Source organism: Prosopis cineraria, unplaced genomic scaffold, assembly GCF_029017545.1.
Source record: "Prosopis cineraria cultivar Desert tree isolate PC_DT_omini unplaced genomic scaffold, ASM2901754v1 PC6, whole genome shotgun sequence".
NCBI lineage: Eukaryota > Viridiplantae > Streptophyta > Magnoliopsida > Fabales > Fabaceae > Prosopis > Prosopis cineraria.
In genome coordinates, this window is record NW_026555337.1 from 25,434,283 (window position 1) to 25,449,889 (window position 15,607).

Here is a 15,607-nt window from a genome sequence, read left to right on the forward strand (position 1 = left end):
TGTTATGTTTGTCTGTTTGGTATGTTTAATTTGTGTGTCACCTTGTTCTGGGGTTGTTCTACTTTCGGGTAGATAAGTTTTTAAACAATCACAAAACCAAAGCATATATATGTTGAGCTTTGGATTCTCAAATCCTACGGGATAGTTTTCACCGAATTGATTTTCAAAAATCAACTCTGAAAATAATTTCAGTACTACATTGCTCGTGTGCTTTTTAAACAGAATTTAATACCAGCTTTTGAACTGGTTTTCTACTTGACTGACGTAAGCTCCATAACTTCTTATTTGCATGATCAAAAGTACAACAATCCAGGTCTTTTCGTTTGTCAGGGGGTTGGTCTCTGGTTTTTGTTGCCAATGTTTGTTTGGATCGAGTTTGTACATTTCAGGCTTGTTTTCTTAATGTTGTCTTTTTCTTTGGGCCTTTGGAAATTCCCTTCTAAGGGTCTTTTATGTGGAACCAATGTTAGTGTTTATTACATAGATGAGCTCGGGTAGCTCACCATTTCTAGATTGTTTATATTTAATCTGGATGGTAGAAATTTATAGCTTTTTATTTTTATTTTTTAAAATTTTTTTAATGAATATAAAATTGAAATTAAAAACAATCTCTTAATTGTTAATTTTTTTAAAATAATTTTTTATTTGGGAAACACCTATTGAAAAACTACAAATTTGGACCATAAAAATTAAATCTAAATAGTTCAAAGGCCAGCTCTTAATGCTCATATGTATGATGAGCACTAAATGTGGTTCCATTTTATGTTTAATGATATTTTTTAAATATACTCTTATCAGTTAGTTCATAATTAATACAAGACCCTTGAAATTTAATAAAATACTAATGATACTTTTTTCAAAAATGCACTTATCTCTTTCACTCTTAGCCAAGATACTGAAAATCAGATCAATTTTTAAACCAATTGAGATAGCAATTTAGGGTTAGTAATTCAGTCGATGGTCAATTTAAGATTAGACTTGTCATGATTAAAATAATTAAACTTAGTCCAAATTTTGGGTATAAAAATATTTAAATAAAAAATATTAATCCTAAGAATATTATATAAAAATGCTATTTTGTATATCATTACATTTTATAAGAGGAAATATATAAAATATATAAGATGCAATAGAAAAAGTTATATTTTTAAAGAAACATTTAAAAGGCTTAATATTTTAATATTGAAATTGAAAAGTAACAACTACAACGAGTAAAAAATAAATAAATAAATAAAGAATCGTGCTTCAGTGGTTAACAGATGAAAATGTATCATGTTGAGTTAGCATTGATTAGAGTGAGATATGGCAAAATGGAAATAGCTTCAGGCTAGGACAAGGGAGAGTGAGTAGACAATCTCAGCATTGAGTTTAAAAAGCAAAAGAGAGAGCAATGGTAATAGTACTTTCGGCAACGATGAGCTTTTTACTAACAATTTTTTTTTATTTTTCAATTTTTCTAAGTTTTTCGGTGACAGTGAGCTTCTTCTTCATCTTTGTAGTATTGATTGTTCTCCTGTTTTCTTCTTTTTCAATTTCTCCTCTTCTTCCATTAGATCTGTTCTTTGATCCTATCCTCCTCATTCTTCCTTTGCTTTTGCTCAACTTTCTTTCCTCTAGTATCTTTTCCTTTTTCCTTTATTTTTGTTAGAGCGGCCAACCTGCTCAAGTCAGTAGGTTGATTGGTTTATACCGGTATAATACTGAGTTGACCGGTCTATTCCAAGTTGTTTTGATATTAGTTTAAGCATGATTCTGGATTGATCACACGGCTAGGATGTTGATTCACCAGTCAAACTTACCGATCCAGTCTAATTTTCTATACAATGCTCTTAGCTTAAATGATGAGTTTAGTTTTGTCTTCTTTTGTTTTTGTTGTTTTTTGTTCCTTTGCCAGTGTTGCTGTTGACATGATGCATGGGATAAAATTAGCCGCATATGAATATTATTTATTTATTGAGATTATTATTGAATTTGCTTTATGAATCTGCATGTTAAGTTAATACAAATAATTATAAAAATATATTGTTCCGAAAATAAAAAATGCTCTTGAATTTTTACTACGAAAATTTTTGGTTTGACTTTGATTTTTTTTATTTTCTCAATTAATTATCAAATAAATATTTTTTTTGTTAAAAACAATTATTGTTATCATTTATCATTGCCAAACATTTCTGTAATGTTAAGTTTTATCCTTTGTTTTGTAATTTTATCCTTTGCTAGTAAGATTTATAATATTAAATCAATTTATAACAAGTAAATCTTAATATGAAACATTCATATATTTTAATTTAATTAAAAATAAATATATTAAATATATAACACTAAGTATATAAGTTTTTTTTTTTAAGACCTATTCTTCCTTCCGATAGTAGACATTAATACTTCGAAGGTTGTAATGAATCTCATCATTGGAAAAAAAAAGGGCATTTTTTTAATACAGGCCTTTTCTTTTGGTCTGCATACTTGTACTACAGTCCAATGGTCAAGGCCTGTCAAAGTGGCTAGCCCAATAGCTGCTTATATCTCATTGTAAGTGTTCAACAAGTGGTGCAGTAACGAAGAATTTTTTTTTGTTCGAATTTGAATATGCCATAAATTCTCTAACTACTATTACAAATTCTAGTTTATAAATAGATAAAAATGTCACTTGAAAATTAGTTAAGAATTATCAATGATTTATTTTTAGGCACAAGGAAAAAAACAACAGAAAATGACTTAGGCAGAAAAAAAAAAACAGATAGAGGTCAAATAATAGTCAAATTGTTAATTTGATAAATACAATATTAAATTTGTAAGTCCAGGAGTAAATTTGGGATAGTATATTTATAAAAATTTTAATATTAAATTTGAACAATCCAAATTAAGTCTAGATTGTCCATATGGTAATAAAATAGATTTATTAAAAAATTTATATTTATAGTTTTGTAAAAAAAAACCATTTCATCCAAGAAACAAAAAAAATTACAATACAATGGCTGCAAAAAGTGAATTAATCATGGAGTTTAAAAGAGTAAAAATCATAGTGGATAGAAGATGATTGTGCGATTTGCAAATGAGAGGCCATTTTATACACCTCTATCTTCCTAACCATTGGATAAAACGCAAAATGAGAATGCAAAAGCCACTGCATGGGATCTATTCCCCCTGTTAGCATGTTCAATTGATTATGTTTCCTAACCAAATAATTAATTATCCTTTTCACATTCATCAATTAATTATCATTAATTAACGAGGTATGGATTCGATGCCACAGGGACCAAGTTAACAACACTTATATATATATATATATATATATTCTCACTTTTATTGTTGTTGTTGTTGATAATTCAATTCCTAGGACTTGGCATTGGTATCAATATTATATTTGCTTGTAAACTCAATCAAAGTTGGTCCACACTATACTCTAAGTCTATTTGTTATTATATTTGCATTTATCTTTAAAATAACCTATGACCAACCTAGCTCCTCACTATCTTGTTTTAAGGAAAAAATTTAGATACCTAGTTTTATATACTTAAGGTGTTTTTTTTCCAAATAAAATCAAGACATGTTGATCTTTTATAGATTAATTATTTTATAATAAACATTTGTTATTAAAATTAAATTTCCAATAAAATCAAATGACACAATGATGTCGATTTTTTGTTAAAATTTAAATATGTTGCACATTCACTAACAATTATTATATATATATATATATATATAATTAGAAGAAAATAAGGGTTGTTACTTAAAAAATTAACCAAAATTAAATTAACAACGAAATACCTTTACATCAAAAAGGTTTTTCAATTAAATTTTTTATAGGTATACTATGTTGTCATTTTAAATATAACCAAATCTATTGAGGTTCAATAAGTGAGGAAATTCTCTGCACATTACAATGCTTATTGATGGTGTGAACAAAGAAAAAGAATCTTATATCATTTTTCTACTCACATACCAAGTCAAGTCAACTCATATATCATTACTAGCATACAAAAAGAGGCACAATAATATAGTCCTCCTTGAAAATAATATTTTATGTTATTACTGTTGAAATAAGATGAATGTTACTTGTTTTACATACAAATTAGGCAAAAATAAATTGTTATATGATCGACAGAAATAAATTTCAGGTAAGTAACAAATCATTTAAAATAAAATAAGACTTCAAAGAACTAACTTGAGTTGGGTTTAGGAGAAGGTACTAGTCTTTTACAATGTGACAAATCAAGATTCAAATATCTACTAGAAGAGGTGCCCATATTTACTGTTTGACCGTACCTTGAATAAGATTGCCTTCAATAGGAGGATGCCTACAAGCACTAAAAACACCTAAAGGCACAAACATAAAATGTATTGCAATTATCTATTCAGAAAATAAAACACACGTTTACTATAGGGAGGCAAATACATGTTTTGTGGGATTCTATAATTATTAGCTTATTATGAATATTATATGATTATATGAGTAGATGCCCATAACTCCTAATGCTAAGGATTCTTCATGTCCCATGACCTCCCAATGAATGATTTAGAAGGAGTTTTTCAAGGTTAATGCTTTACAACCTCTAAAGGTTACATGCAATGCCATTATGTCCTTCTTTATTCATTTGTAACATTAAGGTTAGGTTTAAATAGTTGAAGGCCTATAACTAGAGGCCATGTATAGAGCATTGGGTACCCAAATGAATGAACTATACTCTTCTTGCCTTGCTAGTCTCTTCCCCTCTTTCTTCTTATTTTCATAACATGTTATCAATATGATCAAAAAATTCTGAAAATATGTTTTATTAGCATGTTCAATTAATTATCCTTTCATGACCAGATAATTAATTTTCCTTTTCACATTCATCCATTAAGTATCATTAATTCGTAGTTAACTAGTTATTGATTCAATGTTATAGACCAAGTTTACACAAGTCTCTTATATTTTTCATTTTTATATTGTTATTATTAGTATTATTATTATTACTATTATTGATTCAATTCCTAGGGCTTATCATTGATATCAATATGTAAGCGCTATTATATTTGCTTTCAAATTCAATCAAAGTTGTTCCACTCTATATTGTAAATTCTATTTGTTATCATATTTGAATTTATCTTTAAAATATACTAATGACCGACCTCCAATCTATTTTGTTTTAAGGAAAAAAATTATAAATGGTAGCTATTTTTTTTTTGGTCTTCATATACTCATTCCATAAAGAACATTACACAATTATAGGTCTGTCGAATAAAAATAAATTATGTATATTTGTTTTAGTCATTTCATTGATAATGTGGAGTTCTATGAATTGGGATATTTTCTTGTCTTCTTATACAACTTATTAATATGGTTAAAGAGAAATAGAAGTCATGAATGGTGACAGTTCATATTTTATGCATAATTTTCTTAGTCAAGACGATCAATATACTGATGTTATAGGAAAAAAATACACAATAATGTAGATTGTCTTTTGTTAGAATAATCCAACTAGGGCACACATTAGTCTGTAACAGTTATTAGAATAAATTTGATTTTATAATTAATGAAATTGTGTTGTATTTCCAAGTCATATGTCCTTGGTGTGGACGAAGTGGGGCGATGATTATGTGGCCTTTGTATCTTTCTAAAAAGTTGATAAGTGCGCCGATATCTTCTCCAACATTGTAAATGCAAAGAGTTTCTTGTACTCTTCATCATTACATTCATGTAATGTTAATTAACCTAGTTCCTACCACTTTCTTAGGTGATATTTATTGGTCTGTTGAATCAAAGCTCTCATAATAACAAAAAGAATAAATGGTATGTATTTGATCAGTTGGAATTGGTCAAAATGTAGTTTTGATCAAAATAATGAGAGTATAATTATTATTATTTAAAATATTTCACATACCATTTGACAAGCCAATTTTTTAATTAATAATTAATTTTTGTGCAAGAAAAAAATATATACTGATACACTTTTTGCTCTTTAAGGGTCTAACATATTTGAGCACAAATTAATTAAGTAGAAACTATAGTGACCTATTTCGTAACTTCGCTAAAAAAGCACTGGGTGGGTTGGGGAGATGCATATCAAAGTAATTAAGTTGGCAGAAGAGAAGATAGTTGACGTAAGTCAAGATGTTCATATATTTTTTCATCATTACTTTTTCCCAATTTTTTTAACAATTTCTTATCGAATTCACTCCATAGAACTTGCACTTGAAAATATGGTTCTAGTTTCATGCGGTAATTATGCACATTAAGCTTCATATGGTCTAATCGATAACAAATATAAAGGGAAAAATCTCTACATCCCTAATAGTGAACAGATTATTGTGTCTAATGATAAGTCTAACCATTATTTTTTGAATTACATTTTTCGTATACTTAAATATTTTTATTTATAATTGGAAAATTAAATAAATTTTTAAAATCCTTTTTAAGCTTTGTAATTCTTTTGGGCTATGTTTTATGGAATTCTTTTTGTAATTAAATTTCTATATCAATATGTATAAATATATATATATATTATAAAATAAAATAACACTTTCTTTCATTAATAGCTCTATATTAAATTTAATTTTTTATTGGGTTAAATGATATTTTTAATTCTCAACTATTCACATAAGAGGCATGATGATATCCCAAACTTTTTATGGAATAATGCCCCATTCAACATTTAAAAACTGGTGCATGGCAAATATTCAAAAAATTATAAATATATATCCTATAATAAAATTAATATCAATTAAATTTTCTAAAATATAAATAAACCACAAAAGACTAATTTTATTTCTTACCCATGTAAAAGACAAAAAAGATCATTTTAACCAGCTACTAGGTAATTATTGAATAATCATTGCAGGCAAAAACACTAGTAAGTAATTCAAAAATATTATATTTTTTAATAATATCTTATTAATTAAAATATTAATACTTTAAAAATTTAATAATTTAAATACTACTATTATTATTATTAGTTAATAATCTTCGCATATACTTTACAGGTCAAATTTTGATATTTATATATTCTCCATAAATTTACAACCTAACTAATGTTTTTATGATTTATAAATAAATACATTTTTAAACAAAAGCTGAAAATTTTTTAAGGATGACTTATTAGCTTGTCAAATATATCACTACTTGGAAATTGTTTTCCTTCACAAATTAACTAGAAGAAAATCACTAGAAATTATTATAAGTTTGACAAGTTTTTCTTTTATAAATTTATCAAATTTCACTTACAATTTATTGTTTTGATGGTTGTAAATTATGGGATAAAAGTAGCAAATTTTAGAGTGACTTTGGTCCTTATTTTGGATTTCTAAATCTTTTGATCCTTGTTTAAGCTTAATTCAATCTTTTGGTTTTCTAATGTCATCTACCCATTTTATTGCTCTTGCAAATAAACTACAGTTGATTTGAAAATGAATGATAGGTTTTTTTTTTTTTGACTAAACACTATTTTATATAGCTTAAACGTAAGTATGCAATGCATATTAAAATTATTTCCTTAATGGAAAAATTATTATGTTCTATCAATGAGATTGTATTTATTATTTTCACAACTCACTGATGTGGTGAAATTTTTTAAGTGAATCAATCCATACGTGTGTTAAAATGGCACAATAACCAAGCGTTGATGAAATATAAATAGTATTCAGAAATATCGAGGTTCAGTAAATGCAGAATTTTTAAAGTCATATGGATTATGACAATTTTTTCATTTGTTTATATATTTTCCTTGGTCAAGCCAAGTTAACTCAAATACCCACCACATCATGGAAAAAATGGCACAACAATGATTCTTTGTTTTAATTTGACTAGTTGGCGCATTATTTTTTCCAATTAATACTTAAGATATTATATTTAAATGGAGTAAAATATGTATTATTTTAAAAAAATCAAAATAAGAATTAATTTTCCAGTTCCAATTACTGTTTGTTAAGCCTGCGAAACTAATTGATGGGAAATTGCCTAGTCATTGTAGAACTCATTGTTGTGACCACAAGGAAAAAATTATCCATAACATTAATGCAGTGGCACAATTCAGTCTTTCATAGAATTTATTTCATTCATATTTCTATTAAAGAACTCACATGGTTGTATTTTTTAAAGAGTAAAATATATGTTATTTCGCATGTAAAATAACCAAAGCTAATTCAAAAGTTATTGTTGACTTATATATTCACTTTTTTTCTGGGCCAATTACTGACTTATTTGTTCACACCAAACATTATTCTATAATTTTATATGAGATGTGCAGGAAAAATTCATAATAAATTTCCCTATTTAGACATGCAATTAAATTTGAAAAGAAATCAAGTGAAAGTTTGTGAAATAGTTCAATTATAATCTCAAAATCACAACCATTTAAATGAATAAAATATATTTATCAAGATGTTTCTCCATTTGTACGTTAATAGTCAAAGATTTTAAAATTATTACATGTCTTTTTAATGAAAATATTTGGGAATAAATCTTTTTTCAGGAGACTTGCGTGTGAAGAAATCTTGTGGCTCTAATTAGATTGGCCTCCTTTTATTTTATGAATGAGGCCTCTCTTAGTGTTTCATTTTTATAATGCACAGAAGAATTATATAGTTTATAATATGTGCGTGTGGGTTTTTTTAATTATAATACGTATAATACACAATATTGGAAGAAAAAAAGTAAGGAGCAGGTCATTGTTGGATGGGGGAGTAAACCAAAGTGCCAATTAATGGGAAGGAGGTGTAGGGGCCAATTACATTCAACATGGTTATGCCCTTGGCGTAAAGAAATGGCAAAATAATAGGTTAATGGAATAAAAATAATTTATGAATATTTATTTTAGTCATTTCATTGGTAATGTGGCTGTTCTATGAATTGAGGTGTTTTCTTGTCTTTTTACACACCTCATTAATATGGCCACAGAGAAACAAAAGTCATGAATGGTGAAAATTCATATTTTATACATAATTTTTCTAGTCAAGATGAACCATATACTTATGTTGTGGAAAAACAATGCACAATAGTATGTTGATTCCTTTTTGTTAGAATAATTTGACTATGGCACACATTAGTCTCTAACAATTCTTAGAATAAATTTGATTTTATAATTAAAGAGTGTTGCATTTCAAAGTCAAGTAAACTCATGTCCAAGACATAGAAGAAGTGGGACAATAATGTGGTCTTTGTATCTTCTCTAGCAAGTTGATAAATGCGCCAACACCTTCTCCAACATTGAACATGCGAGCAAAGAGTTTCTTCTATGCTTCATCATTACATTCATATAATGTTGTTTAACCTAATTCCAATAACTTTCTTTGGCGATATCATAGCTAATCCCATTTATCATTTTACTGAATCAAAGGCTCTCATAATAACAAAGAAATGAAATGGTTTGCGTTTGATCAGTTGGATTTGGTCAAAACATAGTTTTAATCAAAATAATAACATGAGAGTTGTAAAATGTAAAATCACTTTTTTTGTGTATAGAAAACAATGGGGAAAAATTAATTTTGTTTGTATGATAAAATACAAATAGAACAGAGAAAAGATAAAAAGCATATAAAAACAATTCTTTGACATAAAAAAGAAAAGAAAAGAAAACTATATTTAACTTATTTTAATAAATGCCTAAGAAAATTAAGAGAGATTCTGAAAATGCAATTTGTAACTCTCCTATCATATATATATATCCCTCTCTTGTGGCTATGACGGAAAGGCATGGAACATTATGCAGAAAAAGATACATTGAGAAATTCCATCTTCAATAGACTACCAAAATTGACCCAAAGGTCCATTAAGTGATCAAAATCTAAAAGTAAGATTATCTAAAATCTAAATAACTTTGGCCTTAAAGTTAATTTTCTCGCTTCCCACTTAAATTTGAAAGGTTGGTTGCAAATTATTTTTTAACAAGTTACAATTTTTTTTAAAAAATCTCACGTTGGCAGCCATATTTGAACTTATATTCTTATAGAAAGTAGACTAACTCCTTACTAGTTGGATCACCTTAATTTGTTGACCTTGATCACCTACTAGAGGCAGACAGAACTGATGTTCATGATGTTGTCTGATTTTGATTTTTTTTTTTTATGTTTTCTTGTTGTTTGATTTTGTTTGTTTCAAGCTGACTATTTTGGGACTTGTGTTTATGGCCCATCAACATGAATGGTTATTTCTGTGGGGAACAAAATGAGAGCCAACATGTTATTTCCCCAAAATTTTATGTTATAACCGCAAACCATCAAGCCTTTTCACTATCGTCCATCTTTGGTCATTCTTCAAGCTTTCACTACAATTGCTTTATTTCGTCAATAATCTAAATAAATATGCATTTATTTTACGCCTATATAATGAGAAAACATTTTGGTTTTAAATACTTTATAAGTCGTGAGTGATTATAAAATTTTGTAAAAACGGCCATAAAATCCCTCCTCCAATGTCTTACAAATATAAGTGGAGGAGTCAAATTTTAAAAAATGTCATAATGGTTATCTTATTTTCCTATGCTGATGCATAATTTCAAAGTCTAAGTCAATTCATATGCGTAGAGAAAATGGCACAATAATAGTAGAGGAATAAAAGTAGTTTTATGTATATTTAAGTCATTCCATTCTGAACATTAAGATCACGTAGAAAAGAAGTCTTGGCTCTTCTCAACCCGTTGTTAAAGCAAACAAGAAAAAGAAGCTATTGATGGTGACCATTAATCTTTTTAGTTAGTGTCCACATTTTCTTTGGTCAAGCCAGCTCAAGTTCGTAATTATCTCTTAGAAATTGAATAGCCGGGGCATTATTTTTGCAATGTTCAAATATTTAAAATATGATTTTATAAACGGAGTGAAGTGTTAGGTACAAAGATATAACCATTGATGATGATGATGATGATTAATTTTCAAATTTCTATGCATGTGTGCATGTATATATTAAGCAATGCAAGCACTTTATTCTATTTTTACCATCTAAGCTATCTTAAGATAAAATATATTAATGTTAGGAAGGAAGGAAGATAATGAATTTCTTGAGGCCAAGCATGCGTGCAGTAAAATTATGAACCAATTCATACAATTCCAGTTGGCGTGTTTCTTGAATGACGATGAACAACTTCTCGTGGCTTATTGATGGGGGAAAAAAAATATCATCATTTTTTATTCATGCTAATTTATTTCCATGCTAAGTCAACTTATAAATCCATGACGTAAAAAGAGTTGCGCAATGGTCGGTAATGGAGACTTTGTTTTATTATTATATGTTAAAAATTCATATTTATAATTGTACTTTATTATTAGGGAAAGAACAAATATGATTTCACATATAAATTAATAAAAAATAAATTTAAAATTATTACGGATGCATCTGTTCTACCGTGTTTTTACTAGTGTTTCCAATAATATTGCTTGTTAAAATTGCAAAATTCATTGTTGAGAAATTTCAAAGTCATTCTATAACTCATTGATGTGACGGAAAAAAAAAACATATCCATGGCGCTAATATAATGGCAAAATAAAAGTCCTTGGTTGAACCGTCCATAATTTCCATTAAAGAACTCACTTACGCACACACATGGTTGTATATTGTTAAGGAGTAAACTAGATGTTATTTCGCATTTACATTAAGAAAAAATAATTCAAAAGTTATTACTAACTTATATGTTCAATTTTTTTGGGGCCAAATTACTAAATTAATACCTTACGTAATTCTACAACATATACTTTATTATATGATCAAAATTTTCAGAAATCACCAAGCTAGGTCTAAATATTTAAGCACATATTATTTTTTTAAATTAAATAGATGGATATTAATTTGAATTTAGATCCACACACTCTATTATTATATCGTAATCTCATTTTTCTATTGGCTTTGAGGAAATAATTTTGTGGGAATTGTTTGGGTGTTCGTCACTCTCGTGTCGGATACGCATAGTGTTAAAACCAATGGCTAGGATTGCTCCACGTATGTCAAGATTCTATAATTGAGGAAATTTCCTAAACATTTATTGACGCATTGATGTGGTCCTATAAAAGAAATTTCATCTTATTTCCCTAGACTCACGATTGAACGCAAGTCAACTTGAATGTCTTTAAAGTAGAGAATGGGGCACAATAATTCCAGTCTTACTTAAAAATACTTTTTAAATTTCTTATTCATCTTATTCTTTAATTTCTCTTTCTCTTCATTTCTATTTCCTTTTTTTCTGCTTTTTTGTACAAAAAGTGAAAAACTGTACAATAAGAAATATAGTAAGGAGTATATTGAAAAAAAAAAGACACAACATTGGAGATTTTTTTTTTGGCCAACTAATATATAAAGCAGATCCTACTCAATATGGGTATTTATAAAATATTTTTAACACATTTCATTAAAAAAATTTAAATTCATTAGGTTTATTCAAAGATTTAATAAAATTTTTAATTTTTTTATAATCAGAGGAACATCTAAGTAATTTTTATTTTCACTCTACCAAATATACATATTTTAATAATATATTAACAAACACCAATATTTAAATAGAGTTTCTTATAAGAAAAATTCACATGTTTTATAATTAAAATAAACAAAAATTTCTTTCTCTACTGGTAGCCTACATTAATTATAAATGTGATTAGAATAATAATATTAGAAATTGAATATTTTCTAAATTATTTTAGCCAAATTCAAACATTTAAAATATGATTTTTTAAACGGAGTAAAATAAGCGTTATTTTTTAACAAGAGTTTTATGCGTTACAACCTAAAAATTTATTTGACCAAAATCTTATTTATGTCTATAACCTTAAATAACAAGAGTTTTAGAAAGAAGGAAGCAATAATTTTGAAAAAATTATTTTTAAAAAATTTAACTTGAAAATTATATCACATAATTTCTACACTATATAAAAGAGGTAAAGTAATTTTTATTAATTAAAATGAAAAGTAAGATACTAATAGATATAACTTCAACGTTTTATGCATAGTTCTTTATTTAATAAATTTTATATTTAATATATTTTAATAAATATTCAAATTAATCTAATAAAAATATTAATATTTATCTTAATTACAAATTTTGGTCCCACTAATTAATTATTTCAGGCTTATCACCGAGGTCGGATATTAAAATCTGAGTTGTGTTCGTGTTAGACTCAAAATCATTTGTCATTAAACCTAATTTTATAACTAGAAAGTATGTGCTCATTTAGTAATTCAAGTCATTTCATTGACAGCAAACTAAAGGTTCTGTCTTTTTTTTTTTTTTTTGTCTCCACACACACAGAAAAAAAAAAGGTTCTATCTTTGGACTAGTGGCACAATAATACAAGCTTGTTCGTTGGACCAGCTGCACAATAAGTCAATAATATTTTTTGTTTATTTCTGTCAATTCATTTTGAAAATTAAGGGTTGCGTAGAGGAAACGGCACAATTCTATATTTCACAATTTATAATAAAGAGAGTAAAATATTGTATATAAGAGAGATATTTTAAATAAATGATGCATTTAATAATATTGTTAAATTGAGAAATTTTAATTTTTATTACATCTTCTTTATTAGGATGTGATGTTAAAAAATGAATTATATAAATAAATAAGATTAAAGCAGTGTCGTCTTGGCTATTTTCAACTTATTATTGAAGCTAACAAGAAAATGAAGCCATTAATTGTGACAATAATTTTTGGGTTGGTATCCTTATTTTCATTGGTCAAGCCAACTCATACTCATATCTTTGGCCAAACTAATGGATATTATGCAGTAGTTTCTATTACGTTTAAAATTAAATTGTCGGCACATTATTTTTGCCAATTCAAATATTTAAAACACTCCTATGATTTAAAAATAAGTGTTTTAAATTATTTTTAAATAATCTCATTAAAAATTATTTTCCACTTTCAATGCATGGTGCAAGTATTGAGCCTATAATTAAAACTATTGGAGCTCTAAAAATTAGAAAAACGCCTACACTATAAGTGGATAGTTGGGGATTTGAATCCTAACTCTTATGTGTGTTGCAATTTAATTCACAAAAGTCTATCGTTTGCTCTAAATACCCTTATAATTGCCAAAACAGAAAAATGCCCAGTTTATTTAGAACTCATAGATGTGGGTAGTAAAAAGAATAAATAAATATTATTATATATTGTAAATCATTTGCAAAACAAAGGTTAATTTCCTTTGCTTTTTTTTTTTTCCTTTTTGTGAGAACTTTGCATCGTATTTGGGAATTCTCCCTTGAAAATTCTATCGTACCATTTCATCACAATTCTCATACATTAACAATAAAGGGAGCGATTTAAAAAAATTATAATCTGAAAAGAATTGAAGGGTCTTTTTCAATTGTGCTCTACGTAAAAAAATATTATATTTAATTGCAAGGCATTAAAAAGTTGTCCTTCTATTTATTCAAAAAAGAGGTTGTCCTTATCAACGTTGTTGCATATTTATAGAAAGGCCTTCTCCTCTTTCTTCTTCAACCTAAGAATCCCATACACCATGGCGAACCTTTGTTTCCATTTCTCCTTCTCCATGTTCTTATTGCTTTGTCTCATGATTCACCCCACTTGTTGTCATACCAATTTCAGTACTGATGAATTGGCACTTCGTGCCTTTAGATTTTCTGTGAGAGACCCTTATAATCACTTGGATGATTGGACCAACTCTTCTTCCATCTGCAATTGGTTAGGGGTTACATGTGATTATAATTATGGGACAGTGAGGATCCTGGATCTTAGTGAAATGAGTCTTAAGGGAACCTTACCCTCACAAATTGGAAATCTATCTTTCCTTGTGAAGCTCGACCTTCACAGCAACAACTTTTATGGTGAGTTGCCAAAAGAGTTATTCCAACTACGCAAGTTGAAAATTCTCAACTTGAGCTATAATGCATTCAATGGAGTAATCCCAACTTGGATCGGAAGCTTGTCTGCACTTCAACACTTGATTCTCAACAACAATAGTTTTGATGGTGTTATTCCTTCAAGTATATCCAATTTGTCAAAGTTGGAGAGCTTGGAATGCAGATCCAATTTTATAAAAGGTTCCATTCCATTTGAAATTGTAAGACTTGGGAGATTGAAGATTTTGCGCATTTCAGTAAACAACCTTTCAGGAATAATACCTTCAGCTGTTTCTAATTTATCCTCACTTGAGCATATCATTTTATCTTACAACTTTTTATCAGGTATGTCTAGAATATCTGTGATATAACTATTATATATATATATATATATATGGTATATCTTTCACCGAACTATATGATGGGTATAAATTAATTAGACGTTCATTAAAAGGCTTTCAAAGTGGAGTTTTCTTATGCCTTCAATTAAACTATTTACTGTCTATCCCACAGAAATCACATTACAATTTTGACTAATCTTAATATTTGTATTACTCTATAAGTGTAATTAATCAACTGAACTGAATTGACAACTGTTCTCACGTAAGAATTTTGCAGATGGCATGAAACAAATATTTTCAAAAGATAATTATATTTTCAGGCTGTTTTCATTTGAACCAAGGCTGGAGTCAAAATCAAGGAGGGCAAGAAATTTTATTAGAAATAGATGATGTATATTAATGTAAAACTTAAAAAATACAAATATATAAAGATAAAATATATTAACTTTAGAAAATTCCTTCAATAAAAAATTGTGAAGAATACAAAAAATTCACATTTTAATGA

At 27.5% G+C, this 15,607-nt stretch overlaps 1 protein-coding gene across 1 annotated transcript in view; it reads left to right on the plus strand.

Moving 5' to 3' along the window:
* The first annotated feature begins 14,418 nt into the window (after positions 1 to 14,418).
* LOC129314033 (LRR receptor-like serine/threonine-protein kinase EFR) overlaps positions 14,419 to 15,607 on the plus strand; it is a 29,878-nt gene continuing 28,689 nt past the window's right edge. The window contains exon 1 of the mRNA XM_054957414.1: positions 14,419 to 15,106. Within this exon, the coding sequence (XP_054813389.1) occupies positions 14,419 to 15,106 (688 nt within the window). The remainder of the gene's footprint in view (positions 15,107 to 15,607) is intronic.